The sequence below is a fragment of the Gadus chalcogrammus genome, unplaced genomic scaffold (genome assembly GCF_026213295.1).
Source record: "Gadus chalcogrammus isolate NIFS_2021 unplaced genomic scaffold, NIFS_Gcha_1.0 GACHA026, whole genome shotgun sequence".
Lineage (NCBI taxonomy): Eukaryota > Metazoa > Chordata > Actinopteri > Gadiformes > Gadidae > Gadus > Gadus chalcogrammus.
Window position 1 is genome coordinate 115,402 of NW_026613461.1, and position 22,433 is coordinate 137,834.

A 22,433-nucleotide genomic window follows, 5' to 3' on the forward strand; every position below is an offset into this window, starting at 1 on the left:
GACACTTCCTATCTCGGGGTATAAAGACTAGTCTCTCCGATACAGGGACACTAGAAGTGGAGGGAGCAATAGATGGCTCAGAAGCAGCAGATGATGCACTAGGGCCAGCCTGCTCCTGCCGCAGCTGCTCATTGTCAGCCTTTAACTGGGCAATCAAGGCTTTGAGTTCCTGCAACTCTTCAGTCATGACTCAACTGACACTACTCCCCAGATAAAACACTACACTAAAAAACTAGGCCTATAGCGAGGAACCTCACCCGAAACGGCACGGGGATCCGCTGGGAACACTGCTGCTTTGTCTTTTTTTTTTTACTGCTCAATATGCCTACAAAAAGAAAACAATATTAGAACAAAAAATAAATCAAACCAACGAACACACGTCTCTGCCTAATTAGAGTGAATCCTGCCGACAACGCCAAGTGTGGCAGGGCGAGGGGAGAAGCGGGCACGGGGCAAGGTCACGTTAGGGACCACACCAAGCACAGCCCGAGTTCAGGAGGTTGCAGACAACGCCACCTTGGGACTTTCACCCAAAGATTTAATTTAGGACACACAAGTAAGTTGACTCTAATGGCAGGAGACGTGGTTCACAGTTTTAACAATATATATTTTATTTAATTAATCCAATGGACTAATCACACAATAAACTGTTCTGACGGAGGCTGATGTGAATGGGGGGGCTAGCGAAGGGAAGGGTCCAAATAATATAAATCACCCGGGTAAATGATAATCACACACACAAACACAAATCCCAGGGAAGCACAGCACACAGGAAGAAAAGGGACACCGCCACCACCACAGACCTCTGTAAAGTAAAACAGACAAGAATCAAACACAATAAAACAAAACTAATACGAAACCAAAACGGGGCAAACAATCAATCCAAACAAAATATCCTTTGCTCAAAAACAGAAAAGAAAGTAAATAAACAAACTATATTCAAAGCAAAAGAAACCCAATGGCCAAGGAGGCACACTTATGAAAATGGCTGTAACGGTTCCGGCCGTGGTAACACAACGCCAAATCTGTTGCAACGCTGTAGGCAACAGACAACAAACAGCGCTATAAACAAGGACAACAGACAAAGCTGTAAACACAACAGCGGACGGCGCTGTAATTGAAACTGCAGACGAAATATAAAGACAAAGCAGCAGGGTTCAGCCGTTCAGGTTGCTCAGTAGCCGTCCCTCATCTGTTGACTCGATTGGCGGCACACTGACGATAACAGGGGGAGGAGCCTACAGCTACATGCGGTACCAACGCAGGCCAACGGGAGTAGCGCACGCTAATAGCGGGGCACGGCAGCTCAAGCGCTCCGCCGCGAGACAACACTTCGGACCGGAAGTCATGCATGCAATTGAGCGCAGAGAGAGAGAGCACCGGGGAGACCTGCCTCCTTTATGTAGCGTTCCCCCTACCGGCTGCTATGAGCACTTCATTGAGTGTCTACTACTACATTTACGAGCACAAAATGCTTTTCAGAGCGTTAGAATCACTTTTTGAACACTTCCAAATGGTGGAGTTTGGCCCTCCACCAAGCTTAGTAACACGTTTGCATTGAAATTGACAGAGATATCAACATGTCTTATTTTTATGAGCGCAAAATGCTTTTCAGAGCACTAGAATCACTTTTTGATCACTTCCAAATGGTGGAGTTTGGCCCTTCAACCCTTTGGTAAGCTTAGTAACACGTTTGCATTGAAATTGACAGAGATATCAACATGTCTTATTTTTATGAGCGCAAAATGCTTTTCAGAGCGCTAGAATCACTTTTTGGCCAACAACGTGTTTTTGACCTTACATTGTTGATTTTGCTCAAAACTACTTCCAAATGGTGGAGTAATGGCCCTATAACCCTGTGGTGAGCTTGGTAACACGTTTGCATTGAAATTGACAGAGATATCTACATTTCTTGTTTATGAGCGCAAAATGCTTTTCAGAGCGTTAGAATCACTTTTTGATCACTTCCAAATGGTGGAGTTGGCCCTATAACGCTACGGTGAGCTTAGTAACACGTTTGCATTGAAATTGACAGAGATATCAACATTTCTTGTTTTTATGAGCGCAAAATGCTTTTCAGAGAACTAGAATCACTTTTTGGCCAATAATGTGTTTTTGACCTTACATTGTTGATTTTGCTCAAAACTACTTCCAAATGGTGGAGTAATGGCCCTATAACCCTGTGGTGAGCTTAGTAACACGTTTGCATTGAAATTGACAGAGATATCAACATTTCTTGTTTACGAGCGCAAAATGCTTTTCATAGCGTTAGAATCACTTTTTGATCACTTCCAAATGGTGGAGTTTGGCCCTTCAACCCTTTGGTAAGCTTAGTAACACGTTTGCATTGAAATTGACAGAGATATCAACATGTCTTATTTTTATGAGCGCAAAATGCTTTTCAGAGCGCTAGAATCACTTTTTGGCCAACAATGTGTTTTTGACCTTACATTGTTGATTTTGCTCAAAACTACTTCCAAATGGTGGAGTAATGGCCCTATAACCCTGTGGTGAGCTTAGTAACGCGTTTGCATTGAAATTGACAGAGATATCAACATGTCTTATTTTTATGAGCGCAAAATGCTTTTCAGAGCGCTAGAATCACATTTTGGCCAACAATGTGTTTTTGACCTTACATTGTTGATTTTGCTCAAAACTACTTCCAAATGGTGGAGTAATGTCCCTATAACCCTGTGGTGAGCTTAGTAACACGTTTGCATTGAAATTGACAGAGATATCTACATTTCTTGTTTATGAGCGCAAAATGCTTTTCAGAGCGTTAGAATCACTTTTTGATCACTTCCAAATGGTGGAGTTGGCCCTATAACGCTACGGTGAGCTTAGTAACACGTTTGCATTGAAATTGACAGAGATATCTACATTTCTTGTTTACGAGCGCAAAATGCTTTTCAGAGCGTTAGAATCACTTTTTGATCACTTCCAAATGGTGGAGTTTGGCCCTTCAACCCTTTGGTAAGCTTAGTAACACGTTTGCATTGAAATTGACAGAGATATCAACATGTCTTATTTTTATGAGCGCAAAATGCTTTTCAGAGCGCTAGAATCACTTTTTGGCCAACAATGTGTTTTTGACCTTACATTGTTGATTTTGCCCAAAACTACTTCCAAATGGTGGAGTAATGTCCCTATAACCCTGTGGTGAGCTTAGTAACACGTTTGCATTGAAATTGACAGAGATATCTACATTTCTTGTTTATGAGCGCAAAATGCTTTTCAGAGCGTTAGAATCACTTTTTGATCACTTCCAAATGGTGGAGTTGGCCCTATAACGCTACGGTGAGCTTTGTAACACGTTTGCATTGAAATTGACAGAGATATCAACATTTCTTGTTTATGTGGCAGGGCGAGGGGAGAAGCGGGCGCGGGGCAAGGTCACGTTAGGGACCACACCAAGCACAGCCCGAGTTCAGGAGGTTGCAGACAACGCCACCTTGGGACTTTCACCCAAAGATTTAATTTAGGACACACAAGTAAGTTGACTCTAATGGCAGGAGACGTGGTTCACAGTTTTAACAATATATATTTTATTTTATTAATCCAATGGACTAATCACACAATAAACTGTTCTGACGGAGGCTGATGTGAATGGGGGGGCTAGCGAAGGGAAGGGTCCAAATAATATAAATCACCCGGGTAAATGATAATCACACACACAAACACAAATCCCAGGGAAGCACAGCACACAGGAAGAAAAGGGACACCGCCACCACCACAGACCTCTGTAAAGTAAAACAGACAAGAATCAAACACAATAAAACAAAACTAATACGAAACCAAAACGGGGCAAACAATCAATCCAAACAAAATATCCTTTGCTCAAAAACAGAAAAGAAAGTAAATAAACAAACTATATTCAAAGCAAAAGAAACCCAATGGCCAAGGAGGCACACTTATGAAAATGGCTGTAACGGTTCCGGCCGTGGTAACACAACGCCAAATCTGTTGCAACGCTGTAGGCAACAGACAACAAACAGCGCTATAAACAAGGACAACAGACAAAGCTGTAAACACAACAGCGGACGGCGCTGTAATTGAAACTGCAGACGAAATATAAAGACAAAGCAGCAGGGTTCAGCCGTTCAGGTTGCTCAGTAGCCGTCCCTCATCTGTTGACTCGATTGGCGGCACACTGACGATAACAGGGGGAGGAGCCTACAGCTACATGCGGTACCAACGCAGGCCAACGGGAGTAGCGCACGCTAATAGCGGGGCACGGCAGCTCAAGCGCTCCGCCGCGAGACAACACTTCGGACCGGAAGTCATGCATGCAATTGAGCGCAGAGAGAGAGAGCACCGGGGAGATCTGCCTCCTTTATGTAGCGTTCCCCCTACCGGCTGCTATGCGCACTTCATTGAGTGTCTACTACTACATTCTACCCCCGCTTCTTGCATCGTCGTCCCGGCGATGGACAAAAAGCAAGGAACACGAGCTAGGACCAGGGTCTAAATAAAGCAGACACTGCATGGGAAACTGGTGCAGGGGGACCCGCAGCCTCTACCTGTCCAGTTGGCCGTGGAACATGATGGACATTGGAGTGGTGACCAGCAGTTGAGCGCATGGTCCGGCGTGGGGCGAGGTCACTAGGACCGGGACAACTGACTGGAGGGGCAGCGTCCAAGTTCCGTGCTCCAGTACGTGGTGCCGACAAAGGGACGCCGACTTGGGGGTCGGGGTCAGATGGAAGAACTGGCCTTTGGGGGCGGGCCTGAGTCACAGCAGTTAAGCTGGTGTCATGCCTGACTGCAGAGGCCACTGGGGGCTGTGGCCTGAGGACCAGCAGATCGTACTCAAATGAGTCATCATTCTCAGCAACTGGTTCCTCCACAGATGGTGAGTCATGAGGGGGGGCACATCCAGGTGGGTCCACTCCAACCACAGCTTTCAGCATTTTGCGGTGGACTTGCCTGATCTTAGTCGGGTTGTCCACTGGCACGATAGTATATACAGAGCCACCTTCTGCAGGTGCTCTCAACACTCTGTACTTCATGGAGCTCCACCGATCCCGAATCTTGTGAGGCCCTCGTGCAGTAAAATCACGCAGAAATACCAACTGCCCTTCCCTGAGCAATAGCTCTTTGACATGCTGGTCATGGGCTCGCTTTCGGCGGCCTGCAGCGTGTTGCAAGCGCTCCCTTGCACCTTCGAATGCCACCTGTAGTCGAGCCTGGTGTTCCTGGACCCATTCATGGACAGAACCATTAAAGGGACTCTTACCTTTGTTGCATTTTTACACTTTTTTTGGATAAGGTTAAATTGGTATTAATAAGGTAATAACACTCTAATATGCAAGACAGACCCACCAGGAGTAAAAACAAACATTTATTTTACTCTCATAATATTTAGTGAAAACTTCAACCAATAAAATTCTTCGGACCGAATGACCTTATTGGCCGACAGACCTGTCTGTTTGCTGCATGGATATATAAGGTTTTCCGTCTGCTTCTTGTGGTGCATTCGGGCCCGCGTCATCAAGGCGCGTCCTCAACTAGAGGGTTTGTTTTGATTCCACGGCAGACAGTAGCGAGTAGCGACCGTAGCGACTGACGATGGCAGACCAAAGTGGTCCACGGCGTACTGAAACTGCACCATTCAGTCCGATTAGGGGACTCATCTCGGACTCAGACTCACAGAGTTACCCTCCTCTGGAGCCTCAGGAAGACCTCCAGACTGTTGGCCACCAACTGCACCATTCAGTCCGACAAGGGGACCCGATTCGGCCTCAGAAGCCAAGTGGTCCCGCTCCCCTGGATGATTCTCAGGACCTCCAGACCGTTGGCAACCAACCGCACCACTCAGTCCGATTAGGGGACCCATTTCGGACTCAGACGCGACGTTGTCCCGCTACTCTGGAGCTACTGGAAGACCTCCAGACCGTTGGCACCCAACCGCACCACTCAGTCCGATTACGGGACCCATTTCGGACTCAGACGCGACGTTGTCCCGCTACTCTGGAGCTACAGGAAGACCTCCAGAACGTTGGCACCCAACCGCACCACTCAGTCCGATTACGGGACCCATTTCGGACTCAGACGCGACGTTGTCCCGCTACTCTGGAGCTACAGGAAGACCTCCAGAACGTTGGCACCCAACCGCACCACTCAGTCTTATTACGGGACCCATTTCGGACTCAGACGCGTCTTCTTCGGACTTCTTGTTTACTAGACCCCTGGTAGATATTATGACCCCTGGGAGTCTAAACATAACCCATGGGAGTCTAAACATAACCCATGGGAGTCTAGAACTTTTGTACTGTAGCGACCCTGGGACAGTTAAATAGTTTGTGTGTTATGTGTTACATTATATTTCGTTGTCCGCTATGCCAGTTGTTCTATGTGTATGTATTGTAATGTTCTTCTTGTCAATCAGCGTGGGGGCGAATCATTAGGTCAGCTGGGGGAGGGCCTTGGAAGAACAGGAGGGTGGGGGCCTGCACGCGAGTGAGACCGTGTTGGGGGTTGCCGGGGGTAACTGGGGTTTGTTTTGTGTCGGTTTTCTGCCGTTGGTTACAATGTTACGGGTTTCAGTGACCTGGTTTTGGTTCATTAAAACTACCTTCAACTACTAATGACTCGACATCATTATGTCACCGGCGAGGTCGTTACAGTACTCACTATTACAGTACAGTACTCAAAATAACGCTTAGTTTTGTACGCTTAGGGGGTGGGGCATTGGAGGAAGGCGGGATGATTTGAATGTGCTGTAATTCTCAAATGCAACAAAGGTCAGAGTCCCTTTAACTGGGTTCTCAACTCTACCCAATAAAAAGTCGAGTGGCAGTCGAGGTTCCTGGCCGAACATCAGAAGAAACGGACACTCTCCGGTAGCCTGATGGGGGGTGGTATTATAAAAATAAAGGACCTGAGGCAAACATGAAGTCCAGTCCCTCTTTCGGGAGACAGGCAGTGTACGCAACAGATTGTGGAGTGTCCTGTTGAACCGTTCACACTGACCATTCCCCTCAGGATGGTAGGGTGTGGTGCGCGATTTCGCAATACCATACAAGCTGCAAAGTTGCTGTATGAGCGAGCTCTCAAAGTTACGGCCCTGGTCGGAATGTAACCGAGACGGGACACCAAATTTATAAAACCATTCTGATACAAGGACCTTGGCCACTGTGGTTGCACGCTGATCCCGAGTAGGAACAGCTATGGTGTATTTACTAAAAACATCTGTCATTACCAAGACATTTTCGACACCATTCTGTGCAGGCTCAAGGGTAGTGTAGTCGATGGCAACGATTTCATTAGGACGCGATGCCAACAGATGGCCCATATAGCTGTTAGCTGTTGGGTGGACATCTTTGGCGACTTGACACCTCTCACATGCCTGACACCATTGAGCCACATCAGAGGACATGCCTGGCCAATAGCACCGGGACCGCAGCAGCGCCAAAGTGCGCTCCACTCCCTGATGACCATGCTCCTGATGGACCTGGTTTAAAACCTCGCTGGTGAGAGCCTCGGGCAACAACAACTGAAAAGTGGGCACCGCACCGTCAGAGCGGAACACCTGGCGGTACAGGACCCCGTCCCTCTCGACCAGGCGATCCCACTGACGGAGCAGAATCAGTGCAGACTGTGACAGTTGTGCCCGCTCCTCGTGGCTAGGACGCTGCTTTCTCTCAAAAAACGGCATAAACTCTAAAATCACCGGGTCAGCCTGCTGAAGGGTACAGATCTCAGGGGTGGTGTGCTGTGGCAGGGCTACAATGGTAGCTTGGATTACCTCATCCTCTCTCAGTGCCAGGGCTTGTTGCAGAGGCTTGGGCATGGCAGTACCAGGGAGCATAGCCTCAATATCCTGAGGACCAGGTGGGCATTGGCGAGACAGCGCGTCGGCATTCTGGTTACTCCTCCCTGACCGATACTTAATGTCGAAGTCGAAGGACGCCCGCTGGGCTGCCCATCGCTGCTCAGCTGCACACAGTTTAGCAGAAGTTAAATGACTCAAAGGGTTATTGTCTGTATAGACAATACACTTATGACCCAACAGGTACTCTCGAAACTTTTCAGTCATGGCCCACTTAAGGGCCAGGAACTCAAGTTTCATGGAACTATAATTGGTCATGTTCCTTTCTGTTGGTCTCAAGCCGCGGCTAGCATAAGCTATCGGCCGCACCTTTCCTGCTTGTTCCTGTGAGAGCACTGCCCCCAAGCCACCATGGCTCGCATCCACCTCCAGGATAAAAGGGAGGGTAAAATCTGCATAGGCCAATACTGGTGCAGTAGTGAGCCTTGCCTTCAACGCTTTAAAACCTTGTTCACACTCGTCAGTCCACTGCTCGATGACACCATGTTTGGACTTCTTACCCGTCTTTGTGCTCCCAAACTCTGCCACAGCCTTATGCAGCGGGGCTGCCAACTTGGCAAAACCCTCTACAAACCGCCGATAGTAGCTGGCAAAGCCAAGAAAAGACCGCAGCTCAGAGACAGTCTTAGGCATTGGCCAATTAGCGACTGCCTCAACCTTGCCGGGCTCCGTGGAGACACCGTCTCTAGATATTACATGGCCCAAATAATGCACCTCCTTCTGGAAGAAAGAGCATTTACTAAGCTTTGCCTTTAGGCCCTCATTTTTGAGTCGGTCCAGCACAACCCGCAACCGCTCCAGGTGTTGTTCCACGGTCGATGAAAACACAACGATGTCATCAAGATACAACAGTAATGACTCGCATTGTTTGTCTCCAAAAATACGCTGCATGAGCCTCTGAAATGTGCCAGGAGCATTACAAAGACCAAAGGGCATGCGGTTCCATTCAAACAAACCAAACGGGGTGCAAAAGGCAGTTTTTGGCTTGTCTGCCTCAGTAACTGGCACTTGATTGTAGCCACTGGTTAAGTCTAGGGTGGTAAACCAGCGGGCACCTGAAAGCGCATCAAGTGACTCCTCAATGCGAGGCAGAGGAAAGGCATCCTTCCTAGTCTTGCTATTGAGTTGCCTGTAGTCAACACACATACGCAGAGTGCCATCCTTTTTCCTCACCAACACAATTGGGGACGCATAGGGACTACTACTTTCCCTGATTACCTGGGATGAGAGCAGCTGATTGATGTGTTCTTTCACGACCTCGTATTCCGATGGTGGTATACGCCTATAGCGCTGCCTTACAGGGGCATCATCAACCACCGGGATGTCATGGGAGATCAGCCTGGTTACAGCCCAGATCTCCATCATGGGCTGAGAAAACAGGGGCATACTGTCTCAGCAGAGACCTCACCTGGAGCTGTTCCTCTGCAGACAACGAGGACAGGTCTACATCCTCTGCCTGCTGCTGTACAGTAGGGGCAACTGTCTGAGATGACAACATGGCCACACAAGATGGCACCTCACTGACACCTGGAGGAAGGCTCACGACATTTACTGCATCGAGTGTGCCAACGACAGTGCGAGCATACAACACAACGTCGGTCGAGCCTACATTGGTGACAGGTATGTATGCTGTTCCCCTGATCACTTGAACCAGGGCAGGGGAAGCAAGCAAACCAGCAGGCAACCCAGAGGCCGGGGGCTCAAACAACACTGTGGAACCAAGATACTTCTCAGCACATGTGGCTGCCACGATCTTCATGACCCCACCAGGAATACGCCAAGCCCCCTTACCTCTGACCTTTGCCCTTCCTGAACTATCCGGAGGGGTCTGAGCATCCACATGTCGACACTGCTGCAGTGCCTGCACAACAGGGGATGGAGTCCCAGATACACAGGACTGAGCGAACAACCCCTCACCATACTGTCCAAAGAGCTCTTGGTAGCATTTGCGAATCACATTCATACCCAGAACACCAGGCACTTGAGCAGGCGTACCGCCAGGAGGGTCCTTTACAACCAACACTCCACAATTTGGCATCAACTTTCCACAAAGTTGTACCTCAAGCTCTAAGTAGCCAATGTATGGTATAGCTAAACCATTAGCAGCTCGAAGCTGCAACCAGTGGCTTGACTGGAGGCGCTCCTGACCCCAAAGCTCAAAATACTGATGAAAAAAGCTCTCCGACACACAGGACACCATAGACCCCGTATCCACTAGACACGGAACCATCACTCCAGCCATGCTCACATCGACATGAGGACAAGACGAGATCAGCTTAGGAACATTTAAAACACTAAAACCAGCTTGTGAGCCCATAGCCGCCCCACCCAAACTGTGGCTCTTCAGTTCAGTGGGCTCTAGTTTCCCGACATCGAAGCGGGGCCAGACTGTCTACCCGGGATTAGGTGGAGGTTGTGCAAAAGATTGAGAGTGAGGAGCACGCACGCCGTCACACTCTCTCGCATAATGGCCAGGCTGCTTACAACGCCGGCATATTACAGGGTCTGAACGAGATGGACGGCTGCGCCAGTTGGAGTCCTGCAAGCGTGCAATGCTTTCGGTGAGTTGATTCAGCTGCTCTTGCTGCCGCTTTAGCATCTCCCTCATCTCACTCACCTCAGACACTGGGGGTGAAGGGACAGGGCCATAATGGCCACCCTGAACGCCATACTGAACACCAGAGACTAAGGGGAGTGAATGACTGCGGGCCCTCATCCGAGCAGGTGAACCTTCACGCTCCCACTGGATTGCCTCGGCCCTGACCTCTAACAAGGTGCAGTCAGGCCAGTTACGCACAAACTGCTTCAACTGACGACGCAGGGAACCCTCTAAAACATGCTCAACAAACTGGTCTCTCAGAAGTGCCTCGGTATTTAACATACCGGTAGGCGCACGCTGTCTCACCTTAGCCACGAGACCCATCAAAGCGAGGGAGAACTCCTGAAGAGTCTCTCCCTCCTGCTGCTTCCTGGAGAAGAATGCTTCCTGCAGAGCGACATAAGACTCAGTACACCCGTATAATTCCTGCAAGATGGAAAGTATTTTACCAGGGTCCTCTCGGTCTGCATAAGAGCGATGCTTTATTTCCTCCTTAGCCTCACCCTCTAGGTGGTCGAAGAGAAAAAATGCACGGTCAGAGAAGGATAAATGCCGCGCCCTCATACATGCTTTTGCCTCTTCTATCCACTCACTCAGCCCTATACCTGTCCTCCCCCTAAAGATGGGACACTTCCTATCTCGGGGTATAAAGACTAGTCTCTCCGATACAGGGACACTAGAAGTGGAGGGAGCAATAGATGGCTCAGAAGCAGCAGATGATGCACTAGGGCCAGCCTGCTCCTGCCGCAGCTGCTCATTGTCAGCCTTTAACTGGGCAATCAAGGCTTTGAGTTCCTGCAACTCTTCAGTCATGACTCAACTGACACTACTCCCCAGATAAAACACTACACTAAAAAACTAGGCCTATAGCGAGGAACCTCACCCGAAACGGCACGGGGATCCGCTGGGAACACTGCTGCTTTGTCTTTTTTTTTTTACTGCTCAATATGCCTACAAAAAGAAAACAATATTAGAACAAAAAATAAATCAAACCAACGAACACACGTCTCTGCCTAATTAGAGTGAATCCTGCCGACAACGCCAAGTGTGGCAGGGCGAGGGGAGAAGCGGGCACGGGGCAAGGTCACGTTAGGGACCACACCAAGCACAGCCCGAGTTCAGGAGGTTGCAGACAACGCCACCTTGGGACTTTCACCCAAAGATTTAATTTAGGACACACAAGTAAGTTGACTCTAATGGCAGGAGACGTGGTTCACAGTTTTAACAATATATATTTTATTTAATTAATCCAATGGACTAATCACACAATAAACTGTTCTGACGGAGGCTGATGTGAATGGGGGGGCTAGCGAAGGGAAGGGTCCAAATAATATAAATCACCCGGGTAAATGATAATCACACACACAAACACAAATCCCAGGGAAGCACAGCACACAGGAAGAAAAGGGACACCGCCACCACCACAGACCTCTGTAAAGTAAAACAGACAAGAATCAAACACAATAAAACAAAACTAATACGAAACCAAAACGGGGCAAACAATCAATCCAAACAAAATATCCTTTGCTCAAAAACAGAAAAGAAAGTAAATAAACAAACTATATTCAAAGCAAAAGAAACCCAATGGCCAAGGAGGCACACTTATGAAAATGGCTGTAACGGTTCCGGCCGTGGTAACACAACGCCAAATCTGTTGCAACGCTGTAGGCAACAGACAACAAACAGCGCTATAAACAAGGACAACAGACAAAGCTGTAAACACAACAGCGGACGGCGCTGTAATTGAAACTGCAGACGAAATATAAAGACAAAGCAGCAGGGTTCAGCCGTTCAGGTTGCTCAGTAGCCGTCCCTCATCTGTTGACTCGATTGGCGGCACACTGACGATAACAGGGGGAGGAGCCTACAGCTACATGCGGTACCAACGCAGGCCAACGGGAGTAGCGCACGCTAATAGCGGGGCACGGCAGCTCAAGCGCTCCGCCGCGAGACAACACTTCGGACCGGAAGTCATGCATGCAATTGAGCGCAGAGAGAGAGAGCACCGGGGAGACCTGCCTCCTTTATGTAGCGTTCCCCCTACCGGCTGCTATGAGCACTTCATTGAGTGTCTACTACTACATTTACGAGCACAAAATGCTTTTCAGAGCGTTAGAATCACTTTTTGATCACTTCCAAATGGTGGAGTTTGGCCCTCCACCAAGCTTAGTAACACGTTTGCATTGAAATTGACAGAGATATCAACATGTCTTATTTTTATGAGCGCAAAATGCTTTTCAGAGCACTAGAATCACTTTTTGATCACTTCCAAATGGTGGAGTTTGGCCCTTCAACCCTTTGGTAAGCTTAGTAACACGTTTGCATTGAAATTGACAGAGATATCAACATGTCTTATTTTTATGAGCGCAAAATGCTTTTCAGAGCGCTAGAATCACTTTTTGGCCAACAACGTGTTTTTGACCTTACATTGTTGATTTTGCTCAAAACTACTTCCAAATGGTGGAGTAATGGCCCTATAACCCTGTGGTGAGCTTAGTAACACGTTTGCATTGAAATTGACAGAGATATCTACATTTCTTGTTTATGAGCGCAAAATGCTTTTCAGAGCGTTAGAATCACTTTTTGATCACTTCCAAATGGTGGAGTTGGCCCTATAACGCTACGGTGAGCTTAGTAACACGTTTGCATTGAAATTGACAGAGATATCAACATTTCTTGTTTTTATGAGCGCAAAATGCTTTTCAGAGCGCTAGAATCACTTTTTGGCCAATAATGTGTTTTTGACCTTACATTGTTGATTTTGCTCAAAACTACTTCCAAATGGTGGAGTAATGGCCCTATAACCCTGTGGTGAGCTTAGTAACACGTTTGCATTGAAATTGACAGAGATATCAACATTTCTTGTTTACGAGCGCAAAATGCTTTTCATAGCGTTAGAATCACTTTTTGATCACTTCCAAATGGTGGAGTTTGGCCCTTCAACCCTTTGGTAAGCTTAGTAACACGTTTGCATTGAAATTGACAGAGATATCAACATGTCTTATTTTTATGAGCGCAAAATGCTTTTCAGAGCGCTAGAATCACTTTTTGGCCAACAATGTGTTTTTGACCTTACATTGTTGATTTTGCTCAAAACTACTTCCAAATGGTGGAGTAATGGCCCTATAACCCTGTGGTGAGCTTAGTAACGCGTTTGCATTGAAATTGACAGAGATATCAACATGTCTTATTTTTATGAGCGCAAAATGCTTTTCAGAGCGCTAGAATCACATTTTGGCCAACAATGTGTTTTTGACCTTACATTGTTGATTTTGCTCAAAACTACTTCCAAATGGTGGAGTAATGTCCCTATAACCCTGTGGTGAGCTTAGTAACACGTTTGCATTGAAATTGACAGAGATATCTACATTTCTTGTTTATGAGCGCAAAATGCTTTTCAGAGCGTTAGAATCACTTTTTGATCACTTCCAAATGGTGGAGTTGGCCCTATAACGCTACGGTGAGCTTAGTAACACGTTTGCATTGAAATTGACAGAGATATCTACATTTCTTGTTTACGAGCGCAAAATGCTTTTCAGAGCGTTAGAATCACTTTTTGATCACTTCCAAATGGTGGAGTTTGGCCCTTCAACCCTTTGGTAAGCTTAGTAACACGTTTGCATTGAAATTGACAGAGATATCAACATGTCTTATTTTTATGAGCGCAAAATGCTTTTCAGAGCGCTAGAATCACTTTTTGGCCAACAATGTGTTTTTGACCTTACATTGTTGATTTTGCTCAAAACTACTTCCAAATGGTGGAGTAATGGCCCTATAACCCTGTGGTGAGCTTAGTAACACGTTTGCATTGAAATTGACAGAGATATCTACATTTCTTGTTTATGAGCGCAAAATGCTTTTCAGAGCGTTAGAATCACTTTTTGATCACTTCCAAATGGTGGAGTTGGCCCTATAACGCTACGGTGAGCTTAGTAACACGTTTGCATTGAAATTGACAGAGATATCTACATTTCTTGTTTACGAGCGCAAAATGCTTTTCAGAGCGTTAGAATCACTTTTTGATCACTTCCAAATGGTGGAGTTTGGCCCTTCAACCCTTTGGTAAGCTTAGTAACACGTTTGCATTGAAATTGACAGAGATATCAACATGTCTTATTTTTATGAGCGCAAAATGCTTTTCAGAGCGCTAGAATCACTTTTTGGCCAACAATGTGTTTTTGACCTTACATTGTTGATTTTGCTCAAAACTACTTCCAAATGGTGGAGTAATGGCCCTATAACCCTGTGGTGAGCTTAGTAACGGGTTTGCATTGAAATTGACAGAGATATCAACATGTCTTATTTTTATGAGCGCAAAATGCTTTTCAGAGCGCTAGAATCACTTTTTGGCCAACAATGTGTTTTTGACCTTACATTGTTGATTTTGCTCAAAACTACTTCCAAATGGTGGAGTAATGTCCCTATAACCCTGTGGTGAGCTTAGTAACACGTTTGCATTGAAATTGACAGAGATATCTACATTTCTTGTTTATGAGCGCAAAATGCTTTTCAGAGCGTTAGAATCACTTTTTGATCACTTCCAAATGGTGGAGTTGGCCCTATAACGCTACGGTGAGCTTTGTAACACGTTTGCATTGAAATTGACAGAGATATCAACATTTCTTGTTTATGTGGCAGGGCGAGGGGAGAAGCGGGCGCGGGGCAAGGTCACGTTAGGGACCACACCAAGCACAGCCCGAGTTCAGGAGGTTGCAGACAACGCCACCTTGGGACTTTCACCCAAAGATTTAATTTAGGACACACAAGTAAGTTGACTCTAATGGCAGGAGACGTGGTTCACAGTTTTAACAATATATATTTTATTTTATTAATCCAATGGACTAATCACACAATAAACTGTTCTGACGGAGGCTGATGTGAATGGGGGGGCTAGCGAAGGGAAGGGTCCAAATAATATAAATCACCCGGGTAAATGATAATCACACACACAAACACAAATCCCAGGGAAGCACAGCACACAGGAAGAAAAGGGACACCGCCACCACCACAGACCTCTGTAAAGTAAAACAGACAAGAATCAAACACAATAAAACAAAACTAATACGAAACCAAAACGGGGCAAACAATCAATCCAAACAAAATATCCTTTGCTCAAAAACAGAAAAGAAAGTAAATAAACAAACTATATTCAAAGCAAAAGAAACCCAATGGCCAAGGAGGCACACTTATGAAAATGGCTGTAACGGTTCCGGCCGTGGTAACACAACGCCAAATCTGTTGCAACGCTGTAGGCAACAGACAACAAACAGCGCTATAAACAAGGACAACAGACAAAGCTGTAAACACAACAGCGGACGGCGCTGTAATTGAAACTGCAGACGAAATATAAAGACAAAGCAGCAGGGTTCAGCCGTTCAGGTTGCTCAGTAGCCGTCCCTCATCTGTTGACTCGATTGGCGGCACACTGACGATAACAGGGGGAGGAGCCTACAGCTACATGCGGTACCAACGCAGGCCAACGGGAGTAGCGCACGCTAATAGCGGGGCACGGCAGCTCAAGCGCTCCGCCGCGAGACAACACTTCGGACCGGAAGTCATGCATGCAATTGAGCGCAGAGAGAGAGAGCACCGGGGAGATCTGCCTCCTTTATGTAGCGTTCCCCCTACCGGCTGCTATGCGCACTTCATTGAGTGTCTACTACTACATTCTACCCCCGCTTCTTGCATCGTCGTCCCGGCGATGGACAAAAAGCAAGGAACACGAGCTAGGACCAGGGTCTAAATAAAGCAGACACTGCATGGGAAACTGGTGCAGGGGGACCCGCAGCCTCTACCTGTCCAGTTGGCCGTGGAACATGATGGACATTGGAGTGGTGACCAGCAGTTGAGCGCATGGTCCGGCGTGGGGCGAGGTCACTAGGACCGGGACAACTGACTGGAGGGGCAGCGTCCAAGTTCCGTGCTCCAGTACGTGGTGCCGACAAAGGGACGCCGACTTGGGGGTCGGGGTCAGATGGAAGAACTGGCCTTTGGGGGCGGGCCTGAGTCACAGCAGTTAAGCTGGTGTCATGCCTGACTGCAGAGGCCACTGGGGGCTGTGGCCTGAGGACCAGCAGATCGTACTCAAATGAGTCATCATTCTCAGCAACTGGTTCCTCCACAGATGGTGAGTCATGAGGGGGGGCACATCCAGGTGGGTCCACTCCAACCACAGCTTTCAGCATTTTGCGGTGGACTTGCCTGATCTTAGTCGGGTTGTCCACTGGCACGATAGTATATACAGAGCCACCTTCTGCAGGTGCTCTCAACACTCTGTACTTCATGGAGCTCCACCGATCCCGAATCTTGTGAGGCCCTCGTGCAGTAAAATCACGCAGAAATACCAACTGCCCTTCCCTGAGCAATAGCTCTTTGACATGCTGGTCATGGGCTCGCTTTCGGCGGCCTGCAGCGTGTTGCAAGCGCTCCCTTGCACCTTCGAATGCCACCTGTAGTCGAGCCTGGTGTTCCTGGACCCATTCATGGACAGAACCATTAAAGGGACTCTTACCTTTGTTGCATTTTTACACTTTTTTTGGATAAGGTTAAATTGGTATTAATAAGGTAATAACACTCTAATATGCAAGACAGACCCACCAGGAGTAAAAACAAACATTTATTTTACTCTCATAATATTTAGTGAAAACTTCAACCAATAAAATTCTTCGGACCGAATGACCTTATTGGCCGACAGACCTGTCTGTTTGCTGCATGGATATATAAGGTTTTCCGTCTGCTTCTTGTGGTGCATTCGGGCCCGCGTCATCAAGGCGCGTCCTCAACTAGAGGGTTTGTTTTGATTCCACGGCAGACAGTAGCGAGTAGCGACCGTAGCGACTGACGATGGCAGACCAAAGTGGTCCACGGCGTACTGAAACTGCACCATTCAGTCCGATTAGGGGACTCATCTCGGACTCAGACTCACAGAGTTACCCTCCTCTGGAGCCTCAGGAAGACCTCCAGACTGTTGGCCACCAACTGCACCATTCAGTCCGACAAGGGGACCCGATTCGGCCTCAGAAGCCAAGTGGTCCCGCTCCCCTGGATGATTCTCAGGACCTCCAGACCGTTGGCAACCAACCGCACCACTCAGTCCGATTAGGGGACCCATTTCGGACTCAGACGCGACGTTGTCCCGCTACTCTGGAGCTACTGGAAGACCTCCAGACCGTTGGCACCCAACCGCACCACTCAGTCCGATTACGGGACCCATTTCGGACTCAGACGCGACGTTGTCCCGCTACTCTGGAGCTACAGGAAGACCTCCAGAACGTTGGCACCCAACCGCACCACTCAGTCCGATTACGGGACCCATTTCGGACTCAGACGCGACGTTGTCCCGCTACTCTGGAGCTACAGGAAGACCTCCAGAACGTTGGCACCCAACCGCACCACTCAGTCTTATTACGGGACCCATTTCGGACTCAGACGCGTCTTCTTCGGACTTCTTGTTTACTAGACCCCTGGTAGATATTATGACCCCTGGGAGTCTAAACATAACCCATGGGAGTCTAAACATAACCCATGGGAGTCTAGAACTTTTGTACTGTAGCGACCCTGGGACAGTTAAATAGTTTGTGTGTTATGTGTTACATTATATTTCGTTGTCCGCTATGCCAGTTGTTCTATGTGTATGTATTGTAATGTTCTTCTTGTCAATCAGCGTGGGGGCGAATCATTAGGTCAGCTGGGGGAGGGCCTTGGAAGAACAGGAGGGTGGGGGCCTGCACGCGAGTGAGACCGTGTTGGGGGTTGCCGGGGGTAACTGGGGTTTGTTTTGTGTCGGTTTTCTGCCGTTGGTTACAATGTTACGGGTTTCAGTGACCTGGTTTTGGTTCATTAAAACTACCTTCAACTACTAATGACTCGACATCATTATGTCACCGGCGAGGTCGTTACAGTACTCACTATTACAGTACAGTACTCAAAATAACGCTTAGTTTTGTACGCTTAGGGGGTGGGGCATTGGAGGAAGGCGGGATGATTTGAATGTGCTGTAATTCTCAAATGCAACAAAGGTCAGAGTCCCTTTAACTGGGTTCTCAACTCTACCCAATAAAAAGTCGAGTGGCAGTCGAGGTTCCTGGCCGAACATCAGAAGAAACGGACACTCTCCGGTAGCCTGATGGGGGGTGGTATTATAAAAATAAAGGACCTGAGGCAAACATGAAGTCCAGTCCCTCTTTCGGGAGACAGGCAGTGTACGCAACAGATTGTGGAGTGTCCTGTTGAACCGTTCACACTGACCATTCCCCTCAGGATGGTAGGGTGTGGTGCGCGATTTCGCAATACCATACAAGCTGCAAAGTTGCTGTATGAGCGAGCTCTCAAAGTTACGGCCCTGGTCGGAATGTAACCGAGACGGGACACCAAATTTATAAAACCATTCTGATACAAGGACCTTGGCCACTGTGGTTGCACGCTGATCCCGAGTAGGAACAGCTATGGTGTATTTACTAAAAACATCTGTCATTACCAAGACATTTTTGACACCATTCTGTGCAGGCTCAAGGGTAGTGTAGTCGATGGCAACGATTTCATTAGGACGCGATGCCAACAGATGGCCCATATAGCTGTTAGCTGTTGGGTGGACATCTTTGGCGACTTGACACCTCTCACATGCCTGACACCATTGAGCCACATCAGAGGACATGCCTGGCCAATAGCACCGGGACCGCAGCAGCGCCAAAGTGCGCTCCACTCCCTGATGACCATGCTCCTGATGGACCTGGTTTAAAACCTCGCTGGTGAGAGCCTCGGGCAACAACAACTGAAAAGTGGGCACCGCACCGTCAGAGCGGAACACCTGGCGGTACAGGACCCCGTCCCTCTCGACCAGGCGATCCCACTGACGGAGCAGAATCAGTGCAGACTGTGACAGTTGTGCCCGCTCCTCGTGGCTAGGACGCTGCTTTCTCTCAAAAAACGGCATAAACTCTAAAATCACCGGGTCAGCCTGCTGAAGGGTACAGATCTCAGGGGTGGTGTGCTGTGGCAGGGCTACAATGGTAGCTTGGATTACCTCATCCTCTCTCAGTGCCAGGGCTTGTTGCAGAGGCTTGGGCATGGCAGTACCAGGGAGCATAGCCTCAATATCCTGAGGACCAGGTGGGCATTGGCGAGACAGCGCGTCGGCATTCTGGTTACTCCTCCCTGACCGATACTTAATGTCGAAGTCGAAGGACGCCCGCTGGGCTGCCCATCGCTGCTCAGCTGCACACAGTTTAGCAGAAGTTAAATGACTCAAAGGGTTATTGTCTGTATAGACAATACACTTATGACCCAACAGGTACTCTCGAAACTTTTCAGTCATGGCCCACTTAAGGGCCAGGAACTCAAGTTTCATGGAACTATAATTGGTCATGTTCCTTTCTGTTGGTCTCAAGCCGCGGCTAGCATAAGCTATCGGCCGCACCTTTCCTGCTTGTTCCTGTGAGAGCACTGCCCCCAAGCCACCATGGCTCGCATCCACCTCCAGGATAAAAGGGAGGGTAAAATCTGCATAGGCCAATACTGGTGCAGTAGTGAGCCTTGCCTTCAACGCTTTAAAACCTTGTTCACACTCGTCAGTCCACTGCTCGATGACACCATGTTTGGACTTCTTACCCGTCTTTGTGCTCCCAAACTCTGCCACAGCCTTATGCAGCGGGGCTGCCAACTTGGCAAAACCCTCTACAAACCGCCGATAGTAGCTGGCAAAGCCAAGAAAAGACCGCAGCTCAGAGACAGTCTTAGGCATTGGCCAATTAGCGACTGCCTCAACCTTGCCGGGCTCCGTGGAGACACCGTCTCTAGATATTACATGGCCCAAATAATGCACCTCCTTCTGGAAGAAAGAGCATTTACTAAGCTTTGCCTTTAGGCCCTCATTTTTGAGTCGGTCCAGCACAACCCGCAACCGCTCCAGGTGTTGTTCCACGGTCGATGAAAACACAACGATGTCATCAAGATACAACAGTAATGACTCACATTGTTTGTCTCCAAAAATACGCTGCATGAGCCTCTGAAATGTGCCAGGAGCATTACAAAGACCAAAGGGCATGCGGTTCCATTCAAACAAACCAAACGGGGTGCAAAAGGCAGTTTTTGGCTTGTCTGCCTCAGTAACTGGCACTTGATTGTAGCCACTGGTTAAGTCTAGGGTGGTAAACCAGCGGGCACCTGAAAGCGCATCAAGTGACTCCTCAATGCGAGGCAGAGGAAAGGCATCCTTCCTAGTCTTGCTATTGAGTTGCCTGTAGTCAACACACATACGCAGAGTGCCATCCTTTTTCCTCACCAACACAATTGGGGACGCATAGGGACTACTACTTTCCCTGATTACCTGGGATGAGAGCAGCTGATTGATGTGTTCTTTCACGACCTCGTATTCCGATGGTGGTATACGCCTATAGCGCTGCCTTACAGGGGCATCATCAACCACCGGGATGTCATGGGAGATCAGCCTGGTTACAGCCCAGATCTCCATCATGGGCTGAGAAAACAGGGGCATACTGTCTCAGCAGAGACCTCACCTGGAGCTGTTCCTCTGCAGACAACGAGGACAGGTCTACATCCTCTGCCTGCTGCTGTACAGTAGGGGCAACTGTCTGAGATGACAACATGGCCACACAAGATGGCACCTCACTGACACCTGGAGGAAGGCTCACGACATTTACTGCATCGAGTGTGCCAACGACAGTGCGAGCATACAACACAACGTCGGTCGAGCCTACATTGGTGACAGGTATGTATGCTGTTCCCCTGATCACTTGAACCAGGGCAGGGGAAGCAAGCAAACCAGCAGGCAACCCAGAGGCCGGGGGCTCAAACAACACTGTGGAACCAAGATACTTCTCAGCACATGTGGCTGCCACGATCTTCATGACCCCACCAGGAATACGCCAAGCCCCCTTACCTCTGACCTTTGCCCTTCCTGAACTATCCGGAGGGGTCTGAGCATCCACATGTCGACACTGCTGCAGTGCCTGCACAACAGGGGATGGAGTCCCAGATACACAGGACTGAGCGAACAACCCCTCACCATACTGTCCAAAGAGCTCTTGGTAGCATTTGCGAATCACATTCATACCCAGAACACCAGGCACTTGAGCAGGCGTACCGCCAGGAGGGTCCTTTACAACCAACACTCCACAATTTGGCATCAACTTTCCACAAAGTTGTACCTCAAGCTCTAAGTAGCCAATGTATGGTATAGCTAAACCATTAGCAGCTCGAAGCTGCAACCAGTGGCTTGACTGGAGGCGCTCCTGACCCCAAAGCTCAAAATACTGATGAAAAAAGCTCTCCGACACACAGGACACCATAGACCCCGTATCCACTAGACACGGAACCATCACTCCAGCCATGCTCACATCGACATGAGGACAAGACGAGATCAGCTTAGGAACATTTAAAACACTAAAACCAGCTTGTGAGCCCATAGCCGCCCCACCCAAACTGTGGCTCTTCAGTTCAGTGGGCTCTAGTTTCCCGACATCGAAGCGGGGCCAGACTGTCTACCCGGGATTAGGTGGAGGTTGTGCAAAAGATTGAGAGTGAGGAGCACGCACGCCGTCACACTCTCTCGCATAATGGCCAGGCTGCTTACAACGCCGGCATATTACAGGGTCTGAACGAGATGGACGGCTGCGCCAGTTGGAGTCCTGCAAGCGTGCAATGCTTTCGGTGAGTTGATTCAGCTGCTCTTGCTGCCGCTTTAGCATCTCCCTCATCTCACTCACCTCAGACACTGGGGGTGAAGGGACAGGGCCATAATGGCCACCCTGAACGCCATACTGAACACCAGAGACTAAGGGGAGTGAATGACTGCGGGCCCTCATCCGAGCAGGTGAACCTTCACGCTCCCACTGGATTGCCTCGGCCCTGACCTCTAACAAGGTGCAGTCAGGCCAGTTACGCACAAACTGCTTCAACTGACGACGCAGGGAACCCTCTAAAACATGCTCAACAAACTGGTCTCTCAGAAGTGCCTCGGTATTTAACATACCGGTAGGCGCACGC

The 22,433-nt window shown here is 48.4% G+C and overlaps 1 protein-coding gene across 1 annotated transcript; it reads right to left on the reverse strand.

Annotated features, from left to right (window-relative positions):
• Nucleotides 1-4,092: 4,092 nt before the first annotated feature.
• Nucleotides 4,093-21,927, reverse strand: LOC130377972 (uncharacterized). The gene is given in 12 exon segments (XM_056584917.1): nucleotides 4,093-4,150; nucleotides 4,521-4,713; nucleotides 7,345-9,199; nucleotides 9,240-9,314; nucleotides 9,630-9,692; nucleotides 9,797-9,839; nucleotides 10,449-10,516; nucleotides 10,737-10,817; nucleotides 10,934-10,936; nucleotides 16,226-16,900; nucleotides 18,394-20,880; nucleotides 20,882-21,927. Coding segments are annotated over 12 exon segments (6,573 nt in total). The 5' UTR covers nucleotides 21,854-21,927.
• Between the last annotated feature and the right edge of the window lie 506 nt (nucleotides 21,928-22,433).